This window comes from Acinonyx jubatus, chromosome C1 (assembly GCF_027475565.1).
Source record: "Acinonyx jubatus isolate Ajub_Pintada_27869175 chromosome C1, VMU_Ajub_asm_v1.0, whole genome shotgun sequence".
NCBI lineage: Eukaryota > Metazoa > Chordata > Mammalia > Carnivora > Felidae > Acinonyx > Acinonyx jubatus.
In genome coordinates, this window is record NC_069381.1 from 11,125,131 (window position 1) to 11,152,627 (window position 27,497).

General features: G+C 48.6%; 2 protein-coding genes across 10 annotated transcripts in view; one reads left to right on the plus strand and one right to left on the minus strand.

The window, feature by feature from the left end:
* CASP9 (caspase 9) overlaps positions 1 to 14,276 on the minus strand; it is a 38,574-nt gene extending 24,298 nt beyond the window's left edge. For 2 of the 4 annotated variants that reach the window (XM_027060348.2, XM_053207452.1), the window contains exons 1-6: positions 14,020 to 14,276; positions 10,531 to 10,924; positions 7,950 to 7,984; positions 6,841 to 7,017; positions 6,316 to 6,405; positions 4,982 to 5,129 (exon numbers count right to left, since the gene is read on the minus strand). In XM_027060348.2, the coding sequence (XP_026916149.1) occupies positions 4,982 to 5,129; positions 6,316 to 6,405; positions 6,841 to 7,017; positions 7,950 to 7,984; positions 10,531 to 10,924; positions 14,020 to 14,151 (976 nt within the window). In that variant the 5' untranslated portion in view covers positions 14,152 to 14,276. The remainder of the gene's footprint in view (positions 1 to 4,981; positions 5,130 to 6,315; positions 6,406 to 6,840; positions 7,018 to 7,949; positions 7,985 to 10,530; positions 10,925 to 14,019) is intronic. The other 2 variants (XM_027060346.2, XM_053207461.1) reach the window with 2 other exon arrangements.
* A 63-nt stretch (positions 14,277 to 14,339) lies between these two features.
* Positions 14,340 to 27,497, plus strand: part of DNAJC16 (DnaJ heat shock protein family (Hsp40) member C16) — a 44,450-nt gene continuing 31,292 nt past the window's right edge. The window contains exons 1-6 of one of the 6 annotated variants that reach the window (XM_053207433.1): positions 14,340 to 14,431; positions 15,217 to 15,967; positions 16,277 to 16,371; positions 18,175 to 18,359; positions 22,513 to 22,579; positions 24,224 to 24,560. In XM_053207433.1, coding sequence (XP_053063408.1) covers positions 18,193 to 18,359; positions 22,513 to 22,579; positions 24,224 to 24,560 — 571 coding nt within the window. In that variant the 5' untranslated portion in view covers positions 14,340 to 14,431; positions 15,217 to 15,967; positions 16,277 to 16,371; positions 18,175 to 18,192. Of the gene's footprint in view, positions 14,432 to 15,216; positions 15,968 to 16,005; positions 16,372 to 18,174; positions 18,360 to 22,512; positions 22,580 to 24,223; positions 24,561 to 27,497 lie in introns of those variants that run through there. The other 5 variants (XM_053207421.1, XM_053207422.1, XM_053207431.1 and 2 more) reach the window with 5 other exon arrangements.

Consider the following 27,497-nt stretch of genomic DNA (forward strand, 5'->3'; position numbering starts at 1 on the left):
CAGGATCTTGCAAGCCTGACATAGCTACCCCCATTTCTGCCTCTTAACCTTTGGGTTGTGGCCCATGGGCGCATTGTCCCGGGAGCATTTCTTCACATCGCCACAGTCCCCATCACAGCTAGTTCAAATGGCTTTACAATGGTCTGTTTTAGTGATATGCACTCACTAATCCATTTCCCTAATGTTGGCTATTTAGATGATATCCAGTTTTTGGCTCACGTGGCCACAGGTGTCTTTACATAGAGGATTTTTATTATTATTATTATTATTTTAACGTTTATTTTTGAGAGAGAGAGAGAGAGAAGAGTGCAAGCAGGGGAGGGGCAGAGAGAGGGAGACACAGCATCTGAAGCAAGCTCCAGGCTCTGAGCTGTCAGCACAGAGCCCGATGTGGGACTCGAACCCACGGACTGCGAGATCGTGACCTGAACCAAAGCTGGATGCTTAACCAACTGAGCCACCCAGGCACCCTGTTTTATGTAGAGCGTTTTGACTTCGCTTGAATTATTTCCTTAGGGAATTACTGGGTCAGAAGGTATAAACATGGCCAAAATCTCATGACCTATGATTTGATGCCTTCTTTGATTCCTTAAAAGAAGACAGCTTAGTAGACACAAATGATAAGAGTAGAATAAAATAGAGAAGAAGTAAAACTTCAAGGGCAGAAGAAGAGTACATTCGGGATCTAGAAACGCATGTTGTAAGGTCCCGCGTGCTTGCTAGAGGTGGCCTGTGCGTTTGGCTTTGTGCTTTCCAGCAGCCGAGGCAAGATTGCATAAGGTCGAATTGCTCACAACATCCACCTTACTTGGCATTCGAAGACAGAAGCCAAGAATGGCAATTTTTCTCCGCTCGGTTGTCTGAAAGGGAGGGAACACTGTCATATGACGGACTGTTCCCTCAACTCTATCCCTGTCCACCCCCAAAAAGCAAAGAGACGAGTTCGATGTCAGCTTTTTAAACCTAAGTCTCAATGTAAATTGAGGACATAGATGTTTCTGTTTGGGCATTCAGCTCCCCAGAAAGCAGGACCCTGTCTTCTTCTTTTGTGTCTTCTTCGGTTTCTGTGTGGGTGCTCTGTACCCCAGGGGTAGTCTCTGTGTGTGTGTGTGTGTGTGTGTGTGTGTGTGTGTGTGTGTGTGTATCTACTATGTGTGTCACAAACCATGATTTTATTTTTTTAATTTTTAAAAAACGTTTATTTATTTTTGAGAGAGAGAGAAAGAGGCAGAGAGAAAGGGAGACAGAGAATCCCAAGCACGGGGTTCGAACTCATGAACCGCGAGATCATGACCTGAGCCAAAATCAAGAGTCAGACGCTTAACCAACTAAGCCACCCAGGCGCCCCACAAACCGTGATTTTAAAGAAGCCTTTGTAGGGGCACCCGGCTGGCTCAGTCGGCTCCCTCGGCAGGGGGCAGAGACAGGGCAAGGATGGTTCTGGCAACCCCATAATGATAGCCCCAACATCTATGGGCCTCTCACTCCATACACTTGACTCGGGAACTTGGTAATCTGTTTTTGTTCTTACAGCCAACCTTCAGGGGCTGGGATTCTGCCCGGGTGTCTGGAAATGACTTGCAGTGGAACAGGGGCAGGGACGTGAGATGTGGGTAGCAGGAAAGGTTGGGGCATTGCTGTGGGGGAAGCCACAGGAATGGCTTAAGCAGGCAGAGGTGGGCAGAGGGACGACCTGGGGAAGCCGGAGAAGACACGGTGGGATCCGAAAGGGGAATCTGGGAGAGACAGGAATCTCCATTCCCGCGTCCTCCTCATGCGACAGACAAACCTGATGCGAAAGCCTCGCCCCCGGGGTTATCTGTCTTACACACGGTTTGTTCTCAGACAGACTCGCAAATTCAAACCCCTCCATAAGGCAGACTGACTTCCCCAGAAAAATGAACACACAGCAGGATTTATCAGCATCTAAAACCCACAACCACCACGGCAACACGCTGTTCCTCCTTCTGCCTTCTCGGAGTGATTTCTAGAAGTCTAAAGAGGGGTTGCCCCAAAATGAACAGCTCGGGCTAACAGAGGCCGCTCAGCTTTGGCCAAGCGCATCACGCTAGATGCCGAATTACGCTATCTACTCACTGACATTCCACACCCGCACTACTCACTTGGAGGCAGGGATCTCTGCTCCAGGGTACGCACCCCTACCTCTTACCAGTGGGGGGCACGACACGTCAAAGGATTTGAACACCGTTTTAAGTTGTAACGACAGTGGATTTTACCAAAGCAACACAAGAGTCACCGAAACCCAGGGCAGACGTTCAGATGGCCGTAAACAAGAGGCCACCCTGCAGAACACGGGTGCAACTGCAGACCCGGCAGCATTTCTGTTCTCAGCACCGTGCCGCCCCCATGTGGCCACAGCGTTACACACAAGGTCAACAGCGGGCCCGGGGGGCTGAGCAGGGCCCAGAATTCCAAAGCCAGGATCGTGATCACTGCATTGCAGCTTTGAAATCTTGCTCCACTAAGGTGGGTGTTTTGTGGTGGAGGGAGTCTACATTACTTAAAATTTTGCTTATGTGATTTTTATATGGTTCTGTTTCAAATCGAATAATTAGGATGCACATAAGATGCAACCATCCTGTGAGCTTAGTGGCAGGTCTGGGGGGACCAGAGGGGCCTGGCCTTGGCCTCGAAGAGCCAACCAGGGGATGAGGCCATCTCAATACAAGGAGAAAGCGCTGTGACAAGGGAAGGACAGGGGCTGTGTGAGCACAGAGACTAACCCTGACTCTGTGCAAGGGAGGGGGTGTATAGGGAAGACTTCCCGGACACAGAGACAATAAGCTGTAACTAGAAGAATGGATGATTAAGAGTAGGCCAGGAGGGGTGCCTGGCCAGCTCAGTTGGTGGAGCACAGGCCTCTTGATCTCAGGGTTGTTAGTTCGAGCCCCACGTTGGGCACAGAGATTATTTAAAAGTAAAATCCTCAAAAAAAAAAAAAAAAAAAAAAGAGGGGCACCTGGGTGACTCATAAGCGACCGACTTCAGCTCAGGTCACGATCTCTCAGTTCATGAGCTCGAGCCCGGCCTCGGGCTCTGTGCTGACAGCTCGGAGCCTGGAGCCGGCTTCGGATGCTGCGTCTCCCTCTCTCCCTGCCCCGCCCCTGCTCACGCTCTGTCTCTCTCAAAAATAAACAAACATTAAAAAAAAAATTTTTTTTTAAAGAGTAAGCCAGGAGGGCAGGCAGAGGGATGGCACAGGGAGGGCTGAGGAGCAAGCCAGAGCCTGGGAGTCTGGGAGGGCTGAACGGCGCTGGGGCGGGACACGGCGTGCCAGGCTGGGGGATGAAAAGTGGCCTGGGCCAGATCCCCGCGGAACTTGTGGGCCTGCTGAGGAGTCCAGAGAGTGACACAGGAAAGACCCTCCGCGCTGCCGAGAATGGGCGATGAGGGGGCACTGAGCCGGAAGACCAGCTAACCGTGACTTTCCAGAAAGCAGGTGTCCCAGCTCGCCCTTCGTCCACAGTTCCCTTACCTGTTTCATCTTTTATTCTATTCACACAGGAAAGGACCACTTGCTTCAGAGTTAACAACATCACTTGGTGACACATTCTGGGTCGTAAAACAACAACGAGCTAGGATTTCTACAACTCTAAGAGCGGCAGCCTTTCCACCTTCCCATTACCGGAACTCTCAGGTAACCGTGCTGGGCTCAGGGGGCTCTTAGGTGACACGGGGTGCTCTGGGGTTAGGGAAGGGGGAGAGTCCAGGTTTGCAGTGATGCAAATGAGCCAGGCACTACGTTCAGTGCTGCACATGCACCAACTCGTGCGCTAAATATTTCACGGGGACGGTAGGACGTGGGTCCTGTTATTATCCCTACTTGCCAAGACTTCTAGAGATTAGCTGGCCTGTGTTTGTGCAGGAATGAAGTAGCCACCAAGATCGAACCTGGGGTTCTCAGTCACCCATGGCCGAGTTACGGGCATGGGTCACGACAGTGACTTGATACAGTTCCAGTCACATTATAAATTCCAGGGGACAGAGACCCTGTGTAGCTTGTATCTCGAACACCTAACACACAGCCTGGTGTATACAGCAGATACTCCGTACACACGTATCAGATGAATCACGTGACCAGAGCCTGCTCACCTAGACGAGCCACATCTCCTCACATCACCCCTGCCAACGTGGAACAGTATGGGACAGATGGACGCATTCAGAAGATTATGCTACGGGTACAGGTCGCTGGTGTGAATGGCGCCCCCTTTGGGCCGGCTGGATAGCTCCGTGGTACAACAACGCAGAGAGGGCTGGGGGACAAGGAACTGGCATGTCTTTCAGACATCCTTGCCCTTGGAGAGCCCTGGGCCAAGGGAACGCCTGGGACAGGATGCCCAGGGTCCCCCACTTCTGCCATCATGTCCCACCATTCAGGACACACAATGTTCTCTCTTCCTTCCTTTTTTTTTTTTTTTTTCACTTTATAAGGAAACCAGGTAATGGTGACGTCGGACTTAGGTTTAAAGTCGGGGCATATGGCAAAATCACAAAGGATCCAAACGATCCTTAAAAATTACTGACATCTCCAGTACTTGGGCCTTTGGCAATTCTAATAATTGGTTTAGCTCTGGCCTCCCTTCCCCTGGGCCAGTGGAAAGAGGGTCTAGCTGAGGGAGGTCGGGAGAATGATAAGGAAGATGAAAGGTTTTTTTTTTTTTTTCTCTGTCCCCTGCTTTGTTACTACTGAGTCTCTGGAGTTGAAGCTGCCAGAGCCGAATGAGCCCCTGAGGCTACCGCACGGTGACACGGTAGAGGCTCTAACCTCTACAGGCTGGACACAGCTGGGGCCTACTCTAACCGGAGGGAGATACTGCAGTGTGGACAAAGGGACCATGTCTGGGACCCTCTGACTGCTTGGACCCCCTTGGGCATCAGGAGGGGCTGGACGGAGGAGGAGACAGGGGGGCGGCTCCTTCCCCACTAGAGTCACCTGCAGGGAGACTGAGGACCTGCTTACCCCCACCACAGGCCTGGATAAAGAAGAGCTTGGGCTTCCCTCCCAAGCTGGGGCAGCCGGATCCATTGAAGATGTTCACAATTTTCTCGATGGACACAGGACAGCCATCTGTGCCATAAACAGCCCCTGGGAACTGGCGGTGGCTGGCCTAGAAGACCAAGAATCCTCGTTACAAAACCAAGAAGTTGGAGGAGGAATCCAACCACTGTCCAGAGGCTTTATGGGGGTCAAGCATTTAGAAGGCCCCAGCCAGGGGCATAAGGCTGATTTAGACAGAGGTTCGTTCTGGAAGGGCCCTGGTCAGCATCTATTCCAAGGGTCTCAGACTCCCATGGCTAAAACAGCCTAATGGGAGAGTGCCAGCCAGCTTCTTCTAGATCAGTGGTTCTCCAAGTGTGGTCCCTGGACCAGAGGCATCAGCATCACTTGGGAACTTGTAAAACCTGCTGATTCCTGGGCTCCCCCCTAGATCTAAATCAGGAACCCTGGTGGTGGGGACCAGCAATGTGGTCTTTCAGGAGCTTCTGATGCAGGTAAGCATTGAGAACTACTGCTCTAAGCCAGTTGTTCTCAAACTTTATGTGGACGGGACCTTGTCAAAGCACAGGCTCTCCGTGAAAAGGTCTGTGGCAAGGCCTGAGAGTCTGAATTTCCCATGATTTCCTGGTGAGGCCTATGCTGCCGGTCCAGGGGTCACACCACGAATGAAAAGGGGCAGTCCCTGCCCAGCTGTAGGCCAGAGTTTTGCTCTGTGAGGATGTGGCCTAGTAAGGCCCGACCACTGTGGTTTTTCAAGAGAAGCTGGAAATCCTGATTTTTGTGCGACAGCTGCCAGTTTGGAAAACACTGTGAAACCCCCACAGGGGACGACAGGCCTCCCGCTTGGAGCTTCTGACCTGTGCCAACGCTCAGCTGTAAAGATGAGGAAGCTGAGGCCCAGGAAGCGGGAGGTGCCGGGCCACGACGATGACCCAGCACATTAGTGGCCGTGCCCAGAGGGGGTCCCAGGGTCCTGACACCCAGCCCATAGCAAAGGGCCTGGGACAATGCAAGACGGAGGCAGGAGCTGCGAGCCCCTGTGTGCAGTGCCCGACTCTGAACAAAATCCAGGCTAGGAGCTCTGTGAGCAGAATTCGTCTCCTCCCTGCCTCTCCCAGATGACTTCTCCCAGGAGGGGCATCCATTTCCTCAGAGGGCCGGATGGCTCCCAGGAAAACAACAGGAGATAGATAGGGCCCCACGGCTCTGCCCACAAAGCCCAGGGTGTCTTGGACACAGGAAGGGATGGGGCTCCTTCATGGCCTCTCAGTGCAGCGTCTCCGGGCAGCTCGTACCTGACAGCCGTGAGAGAGGATGACCACCACGCAGCAGTCCAGAGCACCATGGTCCCGCTGAGCCAGCTCCACCAACACCTGGACCATTTGCTACAAGACAAGGTCACAGATGAGCCAGGCCATTGACGGATCAGGTCCCCATCCTGGGCCCTCCCGGGCAGAGCGCTTTCCCTGCTCCCAGGGCCAATACTGCAGTAAGGACAGTCCTAACAGCCACAGTAGCCACCGTTCTTGAGGACAAGGTGCCATGCTTGGGTGCTGTTCATGATGCCCCTAGGAGGTGAGTACCGTGCCTGCTGTCTAGACAAGGAGACTAAAACTCCGGAGTCACATGGCAGGGAGCGGGAGTCCACAACCCAGGTCTCTCTGAGCCTGCAGCTCGAACTGGTACCCACTGAGCCACGCTGCCTCTCCCGGGGCTACAGTCTTAAGGGGGGGATGTCGGGGAGTCGCTTGCTTTCGGGTCTCTCCCAGGACCCTTGTCCCAGCCCACCCCCCATCCCTGACCACAGGCAGTGACCGGACCTTGGCCGTCTGGTCGTGCTTCACGTCCACCACGAAATGCAGCAAGAAGAAACGTCGCTGCAACTTCTCACAGTCGATATTGGAGCCGGTACGGGTCTGGAGCCTCGACTCGAGGCAGAAGTTCATGTTGTTGATGATGAGGCAGTGGCCACAGGGGTCCGCGTTCAGGACATACGCCTGCCCAAGCACAGGGACCCACATCACCCGGGGTCTCGCTGCACTCCCCAGGAGCGAAGGCGAGCCCCAGGCTTGCACTCATGCGGTTGACGGTCTGGAGACGTGGGACAGAAAGTGGGGTCTGCCCTCTCTCTGACCGAGGAGCAGCAGGCCTACACCCGGCATTCCAGGGCAGAAGCAAACGGACGGCAAACCAGATGGGCGTGAGCACGAACGGTACGACACGCAGCCAGCTTGGGAGAGACCAGTTCCCACAACAGCACTCCGCTGGGAAACTCAACCCCCAGAGCCGTTCGCCCCCAAAGGACCGGACAGATTGTCCCGTCCGAGGAGCACCTGAGAACCACGGGGGGGGGCGGGGGTAGCGCTCTGTCGGCAGACTTGTGCCCAGATCCACCCTCAGAGTAGGGATGCCATTTCCCGGCCAGACTCCCCTTCTCCCTTGGAATCCTCCCTCATCGCAGCCTGTTCTTAAGATTTAGATTTAGACTTAGGCTTAGACTCAGACTCAGACTCAAATTTAGATTTAGATTTAGATTTAGATATTTCTTTGTGCAAGTAGCCTCTGCTAGGCTGATGGCTCCACAAGGGCTAGAAACACAAGGGTATCCCGGCATGGGGCCCAGGACTGGCACGCAGGGGTCAAACCAACAAATGCTGTCAACAAGAGGGAGTGACTCAGTCCCAGGCCAGTGGTGAGGCCCGCCTCAAGTGAGGTCTGATCCCCTGACTTCACAGAGGAGCAAAGAGCAGGTAGGGTTGGACAGCCTGCTCCAGGAAGAGCTGTGCCAGGGCCAGGGAGCTACGGGGGGGCCTGGGGCCCTCTCTCCAGCTGGGGCTCCTGACCCACCGGCAGAGGGAAGGGCCTGGGAAGTGCAGAGCAGACGAGCCCAAGGTCAACAGAGCTGGCCCCAAATCACATAAAGTCTCACCAAATCAGCATTTCGCTTCGAAATTTCCTGAGCACCTGGAGAGAGAGAAAAGGAGAGAAAACATGAATGGCTGGCCCAGCAGGAGCAGGGCAAGGGACTTTGAAAATAGAAGGGCAAGAACTCGGGAAGCCTCCGGCACTGCTGGTGGGAGTCTAGGGGCACAGCCACCTTGCAGAACTGCTTAGAAATTCCCAATGACGTTAAACACACACCTACCCTCTGACCAGCAATTCCATTTCCGGGTATATGCCCGAGAGAAAGGAGCACAATGGGGCATAAAAAGAGCCAGCCGTGGAGGATCACTGAAGCCTTATTCTTCATGCCCAGAATTAGAAGCAACCCAAAATGTTCATCAACAAGTCGACAGACAAGCAATTTATGATAAAAGCCATGCAAGGCAAAACTCCACAGACTGAAAAGAAAGCAGGCACTGACACGTGCATTGCCATGGACAGCCACGAAACATTCGGCCAGGGACAAGAAGCCAGAAGAGTGTATGTGGTGTGATTCCATCTATACGAAATTCTAAACCAGAAAGGCATGAGGGAAGCTCCAGGGGAGTGGACACTTTCTGTCTGTGGAATCCATGGAGCCCAGCACCCAGAAAGTCCTCGGGAAAGACTGGCAGAATGATTAAACGAGTAACTGTGGCAATGTTTCCTTCAGTGTCAAAGGAGTTTTCATTTCAATTAGCAAGAAGTCCAATGACCCCCAGCCTCTATGGTAGTTAGGACTTCTTTTCTTTCTTAAACAAAGAGAACTGGGTGGTTATCGCAGAGCTGCAATGCTGAGTTGAGTTGCACTGGAATCTATCCTCATGATCCAACAATATGGTGCCATTCATTGCTCACAGAGGGCCTGGACCCCTTACAGGGAACTATCCTCTTATGAGTTTAAAAAGCCATGCCAGAAGAGCATTCACATCCCATTTTTAATTAGAAATGGTTTTAGGATTGAGGAGGGCACCTTTTGGGATGAGCACTGGGTGTTGTATGGAAACCAATTTGACAATAAATTTCATATATTGAAAAAAAAAATCCTTTACCTGGAAAAAAAAATAAATAAATGAATATGTGTGTAAAAAAAAAATGGTTTTAGGGGAACCTGGGTGGCTCAGTCAGTTAAGCGTCCGACTCTCGGTTTCAGCTCGGGTCATGATCTCACAGTTTGTGAGCTCAAGCCCCACGTCAGGCTCTGTGCTGACAGTGCAGAGCCTGCTTGGGATCCTCTCTCTCTCCCTTTCTCTCTGCCCCTTCCCTGCACGCACTCTCTCTCTCAAAATAAACTTCAATTAAATAACCAAACAAAAAGGAAATGGTTTTATCTTCCTGAAGAATCCTACAGTTCACAGCCTTAAATCTGAAACTATTGCTCATTTCCAAAATCTCACTGCACCCCCAAAAATATAACTATCATCCACGACTGAAAAATTCATTCATTCCCCAAATCAGTAGTATCCATCCACAAAGTGAGAGAGGGACATCAACAAAACGGCAGAATAAGAGTTTTCTACTGCCTTCCCCAACAAAGAACGCCAATTTTGACATCATCCATAATTGAGACCACCTTTGTCAAACTCTGGGAATCCAGCAGAGAAGTTCCAAAACACTGCTGGTGCAAAAAAAAAATCCGAGATCGGACGCACTGAAGAGGTTAGTCAGCAAGTACTGGAGGAGTTGAGTCCTCCTTCAAATGCAAAGCCAACACATGACTTCCAGAAACATGAGAAATCAAGGAAATAGGACCCCACCAAAGGAGCACAGTAATTTCCCAGTAACTGACCCCAAAGAAATAGTAATCTGCAATGTGCCTGACAATTCAAAATCACTGTTTCAAGGAAGCTCAGTAAGCTACAAGAGTACACGGAAAGCCAATGTAACAAAATCGGGAAAACAATACATGACCAAAACAAGAAGTTTAAAAGATAGAAACCACACAAAAAGAACCAAATAGAAATACGGGAGCTGAAGGATGCACTGAATGAATTGAAAGGAATGCAACAGACAGCATCAACATCAGATTCGATCACGCACAAGAAAGAATCTGTGAAGTAGAAGACAACTCATTTGAAATTACCCACTCAGAGAGCAAAGAGAAAAGAACAAAAAAGAGTGAAGAAAGCCTACATGAATGATGGGTTATCATGAAAAGAAACAATCTATGCTTTATTGTAGTCCCAGAAGAAGGAAGAGAGGGAGAAAGGGGTAGCAGGCTTATTTAAAAAAATAATGGCTGAGGGGCTCCTGGGTGGCTCAGTTGGTTAAGGTTAAGCGTCCGACTTCAGCTCAGGTCATGATCTCACAGTTCATGAGTTCAAGCCCCGCATCGGTCTCTGCGCTGACAGCTCAGAGCCTGGAGCCTGCTTTGGATTCTGTGTCTCCCTCTCTCTCTCTGCCCCTCCTCCACTCACACTCCATCTCCCTCTCTTCCTCAAAAGCAAATAAACATCAAAAACAATTTCTTTTTAATTAAAAAAAAAAGTAATGGCTGAGAACTTCCCACACCTGGGGAGAGAACTGGATATACGAGTTCATTAACCTCATAGTTACAACTGCATACCGACCGTTGTCTTGGTACTCACAGATATCACTGAATGGTCCAGAACCAATGTCCACTGGCCTAGGCACCTCTGGTCTGAGAACCTCTGGCCGGAGCTTGGCTGGCCACAGCTCTTCGGGCCCCAACACCACTGGAGTGAGTTTTTCCGGAGTCGGCTTTAAAGGATACTGCCTCCTTCTGAGCTCCTCTGGTTTGAGGCCCATTGGTCCAACCACCACAGGCATGAGGTCCAGGGGTCTGACAGCCTGTGGATTCTGCTTTTCTGCTTGCCGACCCATTCTCAGCAATGAAGCCAGTGCATCCTGGCCTGTGTCCTCTAAGCAGGAGATGAACAAAGGAAGGGCCTGACTCCCTCGGGTCTCTAGATCTATGACAAGCTGCCTGACCTGATCGCTCCGAGACCCTGAGCCCGCATGCTGTTTGGAAAAAAAGACACGGCACTATTAGCCACGCGATTTCCTGGGACTCTCACCATGTCCCCCCCCCCCCCCCCCCCCCCCCCGCGCCGCCCCCAACACTTCCCATCTGGTATAAGTCTGACCAGTCAGGCACGAGGGCAAAAACTGAGCCTGCAGTTACATGGAGTGTTTGCCACCGGCCAGCCTTTGCTTATCTATTCATTCCGCATTTTGGAGGCATCTCCCATGAGCCCAGCACTGTGCTAAGTGGTGAAAATACAGCAGCGAACATTCTCAGTCCTCAAGAAGCAGACATCTGGGCACAGAATGCAAACAGACAAATCAACAGTGGCACACCAAGGAGAGAAGTGCCAGCAGGAGGGTCCAGGGCCATCCAACTTAGCCTTGGGAAGCCAGGGAGTCCTCCAGGAGGGGATGTCTTCACGGAGACCCCAGGGAACGTTAGGAAGTGAATCGCGAATTCAGAGAAATGAAACGTAAGCTGGAGTGGGAAACAGCAGCGAGGGGGAGGTCTCTGAGCGGTGTGCCGAAACAGCCGGGAGAAGCCGCTGAGGACCTTTACAAGTGACAGAGTCAGAGCTGCCTCTGAGAAAAATCATCCTGGAGGCAGGGTAGATGGTGGAAGCGGGTGAGCCACAGCCAGGTCGGGTGGTGGCAAAGACAGTGCAGCAGGAATGGAGAGAAATAAGTGGACAGACCAGAAAAATACGGAAGGAGAGGGACGCCTGGGTGGCTCAGTCGGTTGAGCGTCCGACTTCAGCTCAGGTCGTGATCTCGTGATCTGTGGGTTCGAGCCCCGTGTCGGGCTCTGTGCTGACAGCTCGGAGCCTGGAGCCTGCTTCGGATTCTGTGTCTCCCTCGCTCTCTGCCCCTCCCCCATTCTCTCTCTCTCTCTCAGAAATAAATAAACATTAAAAAAACTTTTTTTAATAAGGAAGGAGAATGCACGGGATTTGGGCATCAATTGGGTGGACTGTGACGATGCAGAAAAGGTCGAGGTTTACGGGTGTCGGGATGGTGGGGCTGGTCACCAACACAGGGAAAAGGAGGAAGAAGCTATTCATCAGCTCGCTGTCCTTTGAGACCCACTCTGGCCAAGTTCCTCACAGGGGTAAGACATCACCCTCTCCTCAAATATCCTACAGCAGCACTGTCCAAGGGAACTTCCTGTGATGATAGAAATGTCCTTCATCTGCTCTGTCCAAACGCATGAGTCCCATGTGGCTCCTGAGTACTTGGGTCCTACAGCTGGGGAACTGAATTTGCTATTGTTTTTAATGTTTTTTAATATTTATTTTTGAGAGAGAGAGACAGAATGTGAGTGGGGGAGGGGCAGAGAGAGAGAGAGAGAGGGCGACACAGAATCTGAAGCAGGCTCCAAGCTGTCAGCACAGAGCCCGAAGCGGGGCTCGAACTCACTAACTGCGAGCTCATGACCTGAGCCGGAGATGGATGCCTAACTGACTTAGCCACCCAGGTGCCCTGTAAGTGTTCTATTTTATTTAACATTAATTACTTCAGACTTACACTTAAATAGCCTCGTGTGGCTAATGGCTGCTAAGTTGAACGCCACAGATCTGTAATGTTACTGCAAAGATAATCCTCACTAACAAAACAGCTACATGCCTTTCAGCATTTCCGGAACACTCACAGTAAGACAGACCCCGTGTTAAATGCATCATTTCATCTAGTCCCCCCCTCAGTAACCTTACGGGGTTAAATTACAATTCTCCTCACTTTACAGATGAGGGAAACTGAGTCTCAGCAAGGCATTGCGACTTACTAATATGTACCAAAGCCAGGATGAGGACCCAGATCCATGCGGCTCAGCCAAACCAGGGGTGGCAAATGGCAGCCTCTCGTTCATGTGACAGTACTTCGAAAACCTGAATCTGTTGCTAACATCTAGAATCAGGGAACTTGACATCAAAATCAGGACTTTCAACTTCTTTTTACATAACGTGAGAGATCTGGAAACACGGAGCCAGCATTCTGGAGTGGCCAGACTGAGCTGGAGCTGGGGGGCCACCCACCGCGGTGCCCATCTATTGGGCCTCTGTGGGCATCTGAATTTGCAATCCCTGTGAATATATCTGAAGGCAAGGAAATGGTCTCAAACCATTTCCACTCTTCAGTTCAGGTCACACAGCAGATTCTCATGAGACTTCTTCTAATACTAATATTCACTGCTAATTTTTCATACGACACTTATCCTATTAAAGACTTCCTCACTGGGTCAGGCCAAGCTCCTGGATGATGCAGAAAATGGACCGTCTGCAAGCAGCCCACAGGGCACTGGCCAGAGGCCCCCAGAAAGCCGCACACACCCACTGCCCCTCCTGGTAGGAAATACCTCCTGGAACCTCCTTACCTCACAGGCCTGTGGCGAGGGTCAAATAACACAAAGACATGAAACTTCTTTTAAAGAGAACCTCACATGTTCACTTTATTATTTTCTTCATTACCTGCATCAGCACCCCCCCCCCATCTCTAAAACCCCTTAGGAAACATAAACTCAGCACAGGAGGGGCTGGCCAAAGAGGACAGGGCACAGCCAGCTAAGCCCTCACTCTGGGCCTGACGCAATTGTGTTCCACACCCACTATCTCATGTAGCTCTCACAATACTACTGTTGTCCCATTTCACAGCCCAGAAAACTGAGGCTCACAGTGGATCAATGACTTAGCCAGGGACACAGAACCAGGCAGTGTGACACCCCAGCTGGGCGCCCTGAACCTTCATGCCAGCAGGTGAAACACAGGCCTCCATCCCGGCCAGAAGCACAGGGCTCCAGCAGCCAACGGTGCACGCTGGTGGTGCTGGGCGTGGAATCGCTCTAGCAAGCCCTGGAAGAGGTGTTCGGTATTGCACGGTTCGGCTGGGCGATCTAGTGCGCTCAACGCCGTGAGGGAAAAGGGGGTTCCCACATGATGATTCCCCAAAGGGGATGGGTACCGGGGGCACAGGCGGGGAGGGGAAGGCGGGAGCTCGGCCTTTAAGACATGCTGTGCCTTCAGCAACCCTCTCGGCGCGGCCTCGCTGACCCCAGCCGGGACGTGAAGTCTGCGGGCGGCGCTGGAAGCGGGGCGCACCTGGATGTCCTCGATCATCGCGGGCGTGAAGAGCTGGCGGGTCAGCAGAGCGTCCCAGAGCGAGGCCACCTGCAGCTCGCCGACCAGCCGCACACGGCACCGCCGCAGGAGCTGCCGGTCAGCCTCGTCCATGGCGGCCCGACGGCTGGGACCCGGGAGGCCTCGGTCCGCTTCCGGGCCTCGGCCGCGGCGCCCCGCCCGCCGCCCAGGACCCGCCCCGGCACCGGCCGCCGCGACGCGCTCCGCCCCTGCATCGCCCCTCGCCCCCCGGGCCCGCCCCAGGCCACCCACGGCACCACTTCCGCCTTGCGACTCCGCCTCCGCGCCCCGCACCGCCCCCCAAGACACACCCCGCAACGGGCACCGCCCCCAGGGCGCGCCCCTAGTCCAGGCAGCCAGCCCTAACCAAAAGGTATCCTCTTTCCGCTTGTACAGAAACTCGGAGGGTGGGGGTTCAGGGGTAGGGGGCGGGGGCGGCCCCTGGGTAGTTCAGTCGGTTAAATGTGGTTAAGCGTCTAAATTTGGCTCAGGTCGTGATCTCACGGTTGGAGCCCCGCATGGGGCTCTCTGCTGTCAGCGCAGAGCCTGCGTGCGACCCTGTCTCCCTCTCTCTGCCTCTGCTCCACTAGCTGCTCGCTTTCTCTCTCTCTCTCTCTCTCTCTCTCTCTCTCTCTCTCTTAAATAAATAAATAAATAAATCTAAACTTAAAAAAAAAAGCTCGTAGGGGGTTATACTGCTGGCAAGAGGGACACGCATGCCTGCGGCGATGGTCTGTCCAGCCCCATTCAACCCCCACCCCCCCCCCCCGCCTCAGTGTCCTCTAGCCCCCTTCCCGCCGGTGATAAAACCATAATTCTCCTGCCCCCGCCCGGTGCCCAGATCTCGTCGTTTACTGTTCCAAACTCGCCTGTCTCATCCAACCAAGCCCACATTACACGGCCTTGAATCCCCTTCTTCCTTCCTTCCCACCCTAGCACCTCCCACAAAGAAAAAGAAAAAAGGCAAAAATCTACTCTTCTGAACTCCCAGTTTGTACAGCTCACTTCCACCTTTCAGAAATAATTGCTCCTGTTTGCTGAACATTTGCTAAGTCCCAGCCATTGTGCTAGTCACTTTACATTGTGTTATCTCACTTATCCTTGACTACAGTCCTATCAAAGGAATACCAAAAACTATTCTTTTCCCCCATTTTACAGATGGGGGACGCTGGAGCTGGAGGAAGTGGTGTCTGTTCAAGGTCACAGAGTAGTAAGTGGCACAAGGCCGTCCAAGATTTAAAGCTGAACCTGACTCACGTCTACCTTAGAATCCATTCTCCTGAACATCAAAACCTCAGCCCCATTTATTCACTTATTCCACAAATATTTATTGAGATCCTGCCTGCGCTGAGGTCTACACAGGCATCGAGAATATACAGTTGAACAAATCAGGAAGCCCTGCCCTTAGAAGCTTACATTCCAGTGGGAGGAGACAGACGATGAAAAATATAAAGAAAGAAAAGATACAGTGTGTCAATGATAAATGAAAAGAAAATTCAATAAAAAACAGGGCGGTGGGGGGATAAGAAACCTCTTTCTTTATATCCCCAAGGATACGTATCTCATTGGCTCAATGAAAGTTTACCTCATTCATCTGTGTCTCCCCCTCCCTCCCCACCACACACACATCCGTTTCCCCGAGCCGAGGGCGGTCCCTGGCACATTCTATGGCAGATCTCGCTTTGGTAAATAAGTTTAGGGGTCCTGGATTCTAGGCCTTGGGCAAGTCCCTGCCCCTCTCTGGGCCTCAGTCTCCCCATCAGTTTATGGAGGAGTTGGACTAGAAAGGGTCCCTAAGGTCCCTTCCGACTCTGACGCTCTACGATTCTATGAATAGGGTTAAAGAGAACAGGGACCAGCCATTGCTTCCCCACCCTAGCAACTGTTGCCAGACGAGGGCCATCTCCCGGTAAGTGTTGAAACACCTCCCTGGATCGGGGAGGTCTTGGGGGCATCCCATCATGCATCGCGACTTCGCCTCGCTAGGAGGCACGTTTTGTCCTCTTTGGTCACGGTCATCCCTTTGGATCCAGCCAAAGAGCGGGCCGCGTTCCTATGGCAACCGCGCCAGGTCCACGCGCAGACGGCGGGTAGCAGGGGTCAAAACAGATTCGCAAAGTAGAAGCCCTCGACCAGTTCAGTCCGTGACTTCCGGGCGCCGAGCCTTTAAGTGTCACGTGACCCCCTCCACTCGTCCCCGCCCCTCTCCCCTCCCCAGGTCCCGGCGAGCGCTGGTGCGGACGGGAGGCTCCTGGCCCGGCGGACTGACTGGAGCACGGACGCTGCAGCCGGTTGGGCCGGTGCCCTTTCCCGGTAACTCCTTCCCGGCGTGACGCGCGGAGCCGCGGACGCGGCGGGGCCGGGCAGGCTCGGGGATTTCCCGTCAGTTCCTCCTCGTTCCCGGTTCCCCAGGGCCCGGGGGAAACCGGGAGCCGACAGGGCCGGGCCCAGGGCTCTCGGTGGGCGGCGGGGGAGGCGGTCGTCTCCTGGAGGGTTGCGACCTCCGGCGGGAGCTCAGACCTGGAGCGTGCCTCCTGGAGCCGCTGCCTGGTCTGGGGGATACTGCCCGCGGGCGGTAGCCTACCTGTTGGGCAGGTGATTTCCTGCCCCGACGCCGGCACAGTCGAGCTGGAGACTGTCAGCCAAAGAACTTAACAGCCCCCCCGCCTCTTGGGCCCCTCACTGGAGGCGACTGACACGGTGGAATAAGGCAGCGATTGCCCTGCGCGGTAGAAAAAAATAAGTACCGGTTTCTGACTGTCGACCCGGTGTTCAGTACATCTTTACATACGTTTAACTCCCTTGCTGATCTTTTCAAGGTGGTTATTATTCACCCTCCATTTATGAATGGCACTGAGGCTTAGCAAGTTTCAGTAACTTGCCCAAGGTCATAAAGTGGTAGAGGACGGATCCCGATGTGAGTCTGTTTCCAGAGCTTGTGTGCCTAACCAGTAGCTGTCTCCTCTTCCCGAGTTTTAGCGCTCTGTACATGTTTTATAGGTTATAGGTTGACTCCACAAGGAAGAAATGAATGTGTTTTCGGATTTGGCTCAGCATGCATGCAGTCCTAAAAATTGGCATTCGTGTCAAGTCAATTTTGTGATCACTCCCAGTGTTTAGACTTCCCCTTGTCAGAATCCACCACTGTTACAGATTTGCCCACCTTAAGTAAGGTGTCACCTTAGACACTTGAACCTTAAAATGTTAGTAATTCATGTAAAGTCAGGATAAATATGACCCGTGAAAACTCACTGTATGATATCATAGAGTACCTTGTTCATTAACCAACCAGGATTATTTCCCAGCCCACAGTGAGTTCAGCGACCACCCTGACCCGATATGGATCTTTAACATTTGAAGATGCCTGGTCTACAGGCTTTGCCATTAACCTCCCTTCACGTGGAAAACCAAATTTTTTTCTCACCAGTTTTTCTCCACTTAGGTCTCCATTTACAATAACCATATTGCTGACGGTTAAATTACAGAGCATCCTCTCTGTTTTCTTGCTTCACTGGGTGTGATGATAAAGACTAGAATTGGGGTACACAGCGTCATAACAAGTTTTTTATTTTGTTAGAGTATCTCACTTCCCTGTTGGTACTTATTTAACCCCAAGAATGTCACAACTATGTCATGTCACAGTGTCGCACTTGGTAATTCTTCTGATCTCTTGAATTTATTTAGCGTGTACTCAGCGAAGTATTCTGAAGCCACGTATTTTTAAATTTAAAGTGTCATTGTCAGCATAAGTGAACTAGTGTGTTTGAGATGTAGCTGCCTTGGTTTTCCTACGAATGTTTTCCCACATTTGCTTTTATTTCTCCATCTCATCGATTTTTCAGTCATTTCTAGAGCCAGCCTAATGCAAGGATTCTGGCAAGTTGCTGTGAAGTCTTACCGCTCACCGTTTCACCTAGAATAGTTCTTATGTGTGATATTCAAAAACAGTAGTGAGATGGTCGATTTCAAAAGACATGGTCAAACAGCTCGACACCTTTCCTGCCAAACAGCTTTTGTTTGTTTTGTTTTGCATCTGTCTATCTTAGCCCTTTACCTCAAAAGCGAGACTGTCCAGGTTTCTACCGCTGAAACTTATTGCCTCTTCAATCATTTCAGCTCTGGAAAGGAAGAGAAATGGAAGTGAAAAAATTGAGCATTTCCTGGCAGTTCTTGATAGTTCTGGTTCTGGTCCTGCAAATTCTGTCTGCGTTGGATTTTGACCCATACAGAGTCCTAGGGGTCAGCCGAACAGCCAGTCAGGCTGATATTAAAAAGGCTTATAAGAAGCTCGCCCGGGAATGGTAGGTGAAACAAAGAAATAGCAGTTTAATATAAGCTAAGCAGTTGCAGTAGGGGAATGCAGCCTCAATTATGGTTAGCTTTTATTTGTCTCTGTGTCTATGTTCAGTAAATCTATATCTGTCTAAAATATTTCATTTGGGAGAACTAATGTTCATGTTATTCTATAATTTTTTTTTTAATTTTTTTTTTAGTGATGAGATCCAAAGCCTGTATTGCTGTGAATGCTTTTGGCCTGAAGAATTACCCTAGATACTGCCAGCATATTTAATGTTAAAGTAGGAGGGAGCTTTAGTTTTAAAGTATATATGTCATCAGCAATGAATAAGCTAACCACCCCATGATGTTACTCATAAAGTAACCCTTTATGCTAAAGGGAAGACTCTCCAATCCTATTTTCTACATTATTAATTTTAAGCTTTCAAGAAAATTTAGAGTAAGATTTTTTTTGCTCTCAATTTTATAAGAATATTGAGGAACCGAGTACATGGCTGTTAAGAATCACTCTACAGAAAAGTCATAATTCGGGGCGCCTGAGTGGCTCAGTGGGTTAAGCGTCCAACTTCAGCTCAGGTCATGACCTCACGGTCCGTGGGTTCGAGCCCCGTGTCGGGCTCTGTGCTGACAGCTCAGAGCCTGGAGCCTCCTCCGGATTCTGTGTCTCCCTCTCTCTCTCTGCCCCTGCCCCTCCCCCACTCACTCTTGGTCTCTCAAAAAAAATGAATAAATGTTAAAAAAAAAATTGTAGAAAAGTCGTAATTCTACATAGGTAGGTTTTCTGTATGCTAAAGAGTATACCAGTGTTTGTGAATTAGCAGGACAGCAATGAATTTAAAACTTACACGCGGGCATCATCAGTTTTTTCCACCAACACTTTGGACATGCCAAAGAAGTAGAGGTATTTGGATTATGTAGCTGGAGGGGCGCAGCAGGAGGGAAAGGACAGGAAGGGCACAGGTGACTAGAAGCTGGCAGAGCCAGTCGTAAATAATGAAAGACCGTTTGGGAATGGGAATCATGACTGCACGTGCTAGGCTTTTACGAGGCTCCAACTAAGCTACTGCATGCTAGGTTCCAGGTTCTATGCTTTTTATCTTATATAAACCTGATCATTACCCTGTGAGGGAGGATATTGCTGTCCCCCTTTTACCTGTGGGGAAATCTAGGCTCACTGTTATTAAGTCTTTATTGCCCCTGGGCTCGGTAGCTTGACCTTCTGTGCTAATAGATAGTTTATTGCTTTTTTTTACTTTGTAATCACTTGCCCACGTGAGCAGAAGTAAGAATGAGCGGGTTAGGTTTGGGGGGGGGGGGGCGGGGCAGGAAGTTCTGCAGGAGCAAAGCTGCCACATGCAGATGACATTGCAGGCCGTGCATGACTCTGCCTGACACCGTTATTCTTCAGTGAAAGACCTCCGTTTTAAGCTGGTTGCAATCAAGGTAAAAGATAGTTTCAAATATGACGTTTTGAATACATATTTTAAACCAAACTCCTATCACAGGGAATCCAGAATTAGATACTGAAAACACAATCTAATTATGTGTGGCCTCTTTCCAGGGACTCTATTTACAGCAAAGTTGCCTTCCACATCATTTCAAACTCTTGCCTCTTTATATTTAAAGCAAAATATATAAGTCTGCAGTAAATTCATGAAGTAGCAACATTCTTTTGGACAGAGTATGGCCTTCGGCCACATTTTAAAAGCAGAAATGATCACTTGAGTATGTGGGATTTGTTAAAATGGACAGCTTTGACGTTTCTGTCTTCCAGAGCTGAAAAGGGTGTTATGATATTAATTAAATGAGTCATATGCTCCTCTTCCTTAATTAGACTCTCTCTAGGAGTAATTCATCACCGTAGAAATATATAGAATATCATCCAGCGAAAGTCTAAAATTTTACTCCACCTTTGCGTGTTCACCGTGCTGTTACTTTTTGCCGTTTGGGCTCTGGCAGGGTTTTATCACTGAAATCACTTGTTTCATTTCATGATGGCTTCATACACGCTGAAAAGGACAGTGCTTCCCAGTTTGACTTTTCAGAGCAGTAGCAGGGGGGAGTGGTTAGTGGTTGACCTGGATTTGTAGGTTTCCTCTACTAGGTTTTACTACTAAATAATGTCTCTTCGGCTTCTCAAGAGCTTTCCCCTTCCTCGGTGAAACCATTTAAAGTTACTCTGTCTCTCAGGAAAACTGTGTTTCTCTCCTAATAATTAGGTTTTAACGTACGTACTTTCATCATCTTCATTGGCAGTGTAAACAACCCCACCCCAAGAAAAAGGCATCGTAAAATTTGATCCTAAGCAAATAGATATAACAGGGTCAGTCACTGGAACAGTAAAATGATTTGCCTAACACTTCTCTATATTACTTTTTCTCCCTTCATTTTTATTTCCTTAGAGGTGACTCCACAGCCAGTAGATAGCAAGTGCAGTATTTTTCTTCACTTCCAGATTTAAAGGACGAGTATCACACTGCAGTGGGTGAAATGTTTCCTATACACTGAAAATAGTATTGGGCAGTGCTTTCCTAGAGCTGGATTTCTCCTTTTCTGAATGTTTGCAACCTCGTGGCAGCACCCCTCAGTTAGGAAGATAGTTCTCATGACCTGAAACTGTCTTGTGGCTTCCTCCCTGTTCCCGGGCCTTGGTTTTGTCTTCGTCAAGATCTGTGGTTTGGCCCAGCTGCCCTCACAGCCCTCGCCTTGGCTCAGTCTCCTCAAAAGCCCCTTCCTATCCTTCAACACTGCCCTACCGAGTTCTGTACGTTAAATCTTCATTTGTGTGATTGCTTTATTTTATCTTTTCAGCCTTTAGCCTAAGTCTGAATATTTAAAACACTGGGGGGTTTTTTGGTTTTTGTTTTTTGGGTTTTTTTGGTCATCCAGAAGCACGTTTTGGAACCACCATCTTGTTTCTTTAAGTCATCCTATTTTCATGATAACCCAGCTGAGATTTTCCTTTCCCACTGATATTCACACCAAGAATTAAATAGTAAAGCAAGGAATAATGTCTAAATTTAATGGACAGCCATTTGCAATTTATTTTTAGAGACATCAGAATATGTGGTATAATTCATTCGAACATGTCCCGGCCAGAATAAGTTGACCAAGTTATAAAATTTCTTTATTCCAGTGTACTTGGTGCCGTTTTTAGTAGTCGTTTGCTTCCAGAAGAAGGAATGCTTCTCTTTCCTGAACCTTTGCTAGAGGAAACTTACTGGAAGTTAGCAGAAGTGATTATATAAAGAATGCGCTGTGTAATAGGGCCTCTAATTAAAGAGAACATTGAAAAATCAGTTGGTAGCAAACACTGACTTAGGACTTCGGGAGCTCTAAGGAAGTGAACCCCAGCCCCTACTTGCCAGGACTTTAAATCCCCAAAGCTGAAATGGGCATGAACACAGGCAGATGATAGAATACTGAATGACCACAAATGGATACAGTTAACTGCAAGCTGTGTGTAATAGCAAATATTAGTTCTAATATTAGTTTAAATCACTTTGCGTAAACTGTAGATTTTTCTCACCCCTTAAAACACGGGGCCTTGAAACCATGATCCGTTTACGGGTGAAAGGCCATCTTAGGCAAAAAGGAACAAGCAGAGCAGTAACGAAACTAAAATGTTCTCTGTTAAACGTCAGCAGCAAAATGCCACTTGGAATGTGGTTGTTGCGAAACAAATTCACAGTGTGTCCTAGAAGCTGTTTCCTATATCCTCCCGAGTTGTCCGAAGAAATACCTTCCTCGATGACATTCTAACATGGGGATGAATTGCCGCCATCTTGGGAAGGGAAGTCGGTTCTGAGGCCTCAGTGACATTAGCCTGGAGCCAGCTCCCAGCTCAGCAGTATTAGTAACAACGTAAAGGCATGTGCATAGCCCGCCTCTCCTCGCTGGAATGTTTGTTCTAGTGCTCCCCGGTGTTTTGAAAATGTGCCCCACTGGAGTGCTTTTGGTAGAAACTGCCTGTTTCAAAGTTTCACTTAATTATTACGGTCATGCGAAGCAAGTGATTGCTTCTCCTGTGAATTTTTAAGAAACCGTCCTAACAAAACGGCCTTCCATCTGAGGTAGTGAACCGTGTGTACAAGATGTTAATTGACTGTGTGTAAAACATTAAATGCGTTCTCACTGCCTGCCCATTTGTGTTTTCAGGCATCCTGACAAAAACAAAGATCCTGGAGCAGAAGACAAGTTCATCCAAATTAGCAAGGCTTATGAGGTATCCTGTCAAACTTGTGATGCATCCATTAGCTCTTATAAAATCTGCTTTAGGCGACCAGTTTTGTAAAGACCTCTCAGAAGGGGCACAGTCCCAATGCCCTTGACCCAGTTTCTAGATGATGGTAGAGAAAACTTATTTAGTTACATCCAATATGTTGAAATTGGTGCCTGAATACTTCAGCTCTTAAAAAACAAAAACAAAAACAAAAAACTGGCTTATTTTAAAGGCTTTAATTGGAATTGTAGAGTTCTCAGAATTCCTAACTGTAGGTCTCTCTTTCCTTTGTAGAAACTTCTATTACATGGTCACTTTGACAGCACACATACTAGAACTTCTGTTAAAGAAAGATTGATTTCCCAATTTATTAAAGTGACACAAGGTTACAAATGCATTTAAACAGACTTTTTTCAACAATTTTCCAACATGTCCACTTAAGTAACTTGTTCTGGAATGTGCGTTAAAGATAAGTCCATGGCTTTATGGTTTGTGTAGGGTAATGCTCTTCAGGAAACAGTGCTTGGCTCATAGAATGGCACATCATCCGAAAACAGCCTCTTGAATTTTAGACTTCAGAATTAAGTAAAACAAAGGCAGCTAACGTCCAGGACACTGAGCTCAACCCTGTGGCTGCTTTTTGGTGTTCGCGGCTTTTCATATCTTGCTTTGAGTTATTCCAACTTAAGTGGCATAACCTAGTCAATTTTCTTGTCATCCAGCCCTGGTGATCAGCAGTATGTTACGTTTTATTTGCTTTACTGATGTATTGAGTACTGTGATAACCCCAAATCTCTGAAGGCAGGACGAACATAAGTATCTAAATGACCCAAGTATTTCAGTCTTGACATATTTAATGTTTCTGTTGAAAGTAGGGTCTCCTATAGGTCTACCCTATGACCCAGCAATAGCACTGCTAGGAATTTACCCAAGGGATACAGGAGTGCTGATGCATAGGGGCACTTGGACCCCAATGTTTACAGCAGCACTTTCAACAATAGCCAAATTCTGGAAAGAGCCTAAATGTCCATCGACTGACGAATGGATAAAGAAATTGTGGTTTGTATACACAATGGAATACTACTTGGCAATGAGAAAGAATGAAACCTGGCCTTTTGTAGCAATGTGGCTGGAACTGGAGAGGGTTACGCTAAGTGAAATAAGTCCTACAGAGAAAGACAGAGACCATATGTTTTCACTCTTATGTGGATCCTGAGAAACTTACCAGAAGTCCATGGGGGAGGGGAAGGGGAAAAAAAAAGTTAGGGAGGGAGAGAGTCAAACCATAAGAGACTCTTAAAAACAGAATAAACAGTTGATGGGGATTGGGGGGGGGGTGATGGGCATGGAGGAGGGCACCTGTTGGGATGAGCACTGGGTGTTGTATGCAAACCAGTTTGACAATAAATTTCATGTAATAAGTAAGTAAATAAATAAATAAATAACATATAAAATAAAATAATATCTTAGAAAAAAACAAAGAAAGAAAAAAAGTAGAGTCTCCTGGTATGTTGCAGATTACGTTGAGAATATCTAACCATGTCGTGGCTCCTGTGTCTTCCATGCCGCTCACAGGAAAATCCTCTGGGTGAAACTTTCCCTACTTCTTAAAAGTCTTATTTTTTTTTTTTTTTTCTTTCCTCACAGATCCTTTCCAACGAAGAAAAGAGATCGAATTACGATCACTACGGAGATGCCGGAGAGAACCAGGGCTACCAGAAGCAGCAGCAACGAGAGTATCGCTTCCGCCATTTCCATGAGAATTTTTACTTTGATGAGTCTTTTTTTCACTTCCCTTTTAATTCGGAGCGGCGGGACTCCATTGATGAAAAGTATTTATTGCACTTTTCACATTATGTGAACGAAGTGGTTCCAGATAGCTTCAAGAAACCCTACCTCATTAAGATCACCTCAGATTGGTGCTTCAGCTGCATCCACATCGAGCCCGTTTGGAAAGAAGTGGTTCAAGAACTGGAAGGACTGGGTAAGATAATTTTATTTGCTGGAAGATGTTTGTATGGGAGAAGGTGACCTTCTTATCTTGAATTATATAGGCTACCGGGGAAATGAAGCTGAGATTTCTCTCACAAGTTCATGGTGACTGGTGTCTTCCAAGGACACGTTTTCAGAGCAGGGGAATGTATCAGCCACTTGCGTTTCCCATTACTAATTTGAAGCCTTATCTGTAGAGTCTCCTAACATCGAGCTGGGGGCCTAATATATAGGAGAAGCTTAAAAACTATCAGTTGGACAAAGCAGCCCTAAAGCATCAATTTAGATGCCGGTGGGATTTGCAGGTTGTTCTTCACACTGTGTGTGATTTCGTTCTTTTTTTTTTTTTTTTAATGTTTATTTTTTGAGAGAGGGAGAGACAGAGTGTGAGCAGGGAGGGGCAGAGAGAGGGAGACACAGAATCCGAAGCAGGCTCCAGGCTCTGAGCCTGTCAGCACGGAGCCCGATGCGGGGTTCGAACCCACAGGCTGTGAGATCATGACCTGTGCTGAAGTCAGACGCTTAACAGACTGAGCCACCCAGGCACCCCTGTGATTTCGTTCTTTGATTTAGTTTACTGGAGCCGCCTTAACAGAATACCACAGAAACAACGGAAATTTATTTTCTTACAGTCCTCAAGGTTAGAAGTCCATGGTCAAGGTGTGGGCAGGTTTGGTTTTTTTCTGAGACCTCTCTCCCTGGCTTGCACACGGCCGCCCTCTCCATGCACAGTCACGTGGGCTTGCCTCTGTATGTGCACATTTCTGGTGTCTCTTTTTCTCTCCCTTTCATGTCCTAATCTCTTCTTATAAGGACACCGATGAAACTGGATTAGGGCCCACTTTAATGACCTAGTTTTAACGTAATTACTTCCATGAAGTTTCTGTCTAAACGCAGTCACATACTAAAGTACTGGGGGTTAGGACTCCAACATTTGGATTCTGGTAGGGGACACAGTTCACTCCGTAACACTAACGGTTATGGGTGACCACTCTCGATCACCGACGAGCCTTTCCTGTGTTCATAGTTACCACTTAGTGCCAGGAAAATGTCAGCCATCCAGACAGGATATTTATTTTAATAACTTTTAAAAGTTGGGATTCTTGAATTGCGTGTGTATGCTGTGTTTCATAGGCATTAGCAGACCTATTCTTGAGTAACTAAAAAAGGCCCAGCTCAAACACAGGGCCTGATTTCTCTGGAGAGAAAGTGCCACTGAAAGCCATCAGTCCACTCATTCTAAAGCAGAAATTACCAGCCTGTGGTTCGGAAGCACTCAGATTTGCCAGACGGCTTTCCTGAGATTGAATAAAGAAGTTCTTGGAGAAAGACAAGGAAATAAGTTTAACATAGTGTCATACATGTGGTGGGAAGTCAGTAGGTGCTTGCTCGTGGTGCATAACGAATGAACGAGAGGCTGACCTCAGCTGGAACCCCTGGACTGAACAGCTTCCTCGTCAAAAAAGCATAATTGCGTTTCCTGCCACCCCACTTGGTATACTGAAAGCTATTTCACCAGGAGCTGGCATTCAGACCCACTAGCAGAACATAAGGCACTGCATAAGTCAGGGTGGTAATGCGTCTACACCGAAGTCAGATCAGGGCCAACATTACATTTTAAACATGTCAGGCAAATACACACAACGTGAGGTCGCGAAGCACAGCGTTTGGTGACCTGTGCTGCAGCCCTGGGCTTTGGAGTCAGACCGGTGTTCAGATCTCAGCTCTGTCATGTACTATCTTGCTGCCCTTGGACAAATTCCCTAACCCAGGTTTCTTCATCTCCAAAGTGGATGTGATAATGTCAAACCAATAGGGTCGTTAAGAAGATTAGATGAAAAAAAAAATTACACGAAGTGCCTGACATGGATCAAACACAAACATAAAGTGAGTCATAAAAATGAGTCAACTAGGTTTTCTGGTTTACCAAAGAAAAAAAAATTCAAGGCACCTATTTTATACATTTTTAAAAATCATTCTCAGCTATATTAGCCTACTTTCTTCAACTCACTGACTCCCAGGCACCGACTTTTGACTTACGTTTAGCTTAAGTCTTGAAAGGTAATTAGAAGTTGGATGGGCAGGAAACCAAAGAGTAACATTACAGGCAGAGAAACGAAGAGAGTCCACAGAAGAGCCAGTCGCAAGGTGTGACTCAGGCGTAGACGAGGGGAGGAGGGAGGAAGAGTATGCTGGGACGAGGTAGTAAGGAGCCTTAAAGTCCAGGCTCGAAAAGGGGACTTGCGGGGCGCCTGGGTGGCTCAGTCGGTTAAGCGTCCAACTCTCGATCTCAGAGTTGTGAGTTCACGCCCTGTGTTGGGCTTAAGGCTGGGTGTGGAGCCTACTTAAAAAAAAAAAAAGAAGAAGAAGGAAAAGCGGACTTTATTTTACAGTATGTAATAAAGCCAAGGAAAGTTGTCACATAGAGCTATGCTTTAATCTGATCTATGCTTTGGAAAGCTGTTAGAGCCACGTGAAGGACGGACTGAAAAAAGTAAGAAGAGAAACTGGGAGAGGTCACCGGCCCCAGCGTGACAGCAACCACTGGCCCAGACTAGGACAGTGGGAACAGAGAGAGGTGGACAAGTGTAAGATATTTGAGAGGTAGGATCATGGAAGTCTGGAGGGACCTGGCTCCTGGAGACCCATCTGAATGTGAGGAGTGAGGAAAAAAGGAGAGAGAGGGTCACAGTTGACTCTGCATTGACTTGAGCTACTGGATCGGCAGGGAAGAGCTGGATTTGAGTCGTTCTAAATAGTAGCTACCGTCTGGACGTACTGTGCGTGATGACATGAAAATTTTATAATATTAGCTTCCGTTTATTGATAATTTACCATATGCCAAACACAATTGTAAAAATCAACTCGTATTAAACGGCAGCCATTTGAAGCCGGTGCTGTTGTCATCCATCATTTTTCAGACACTTAG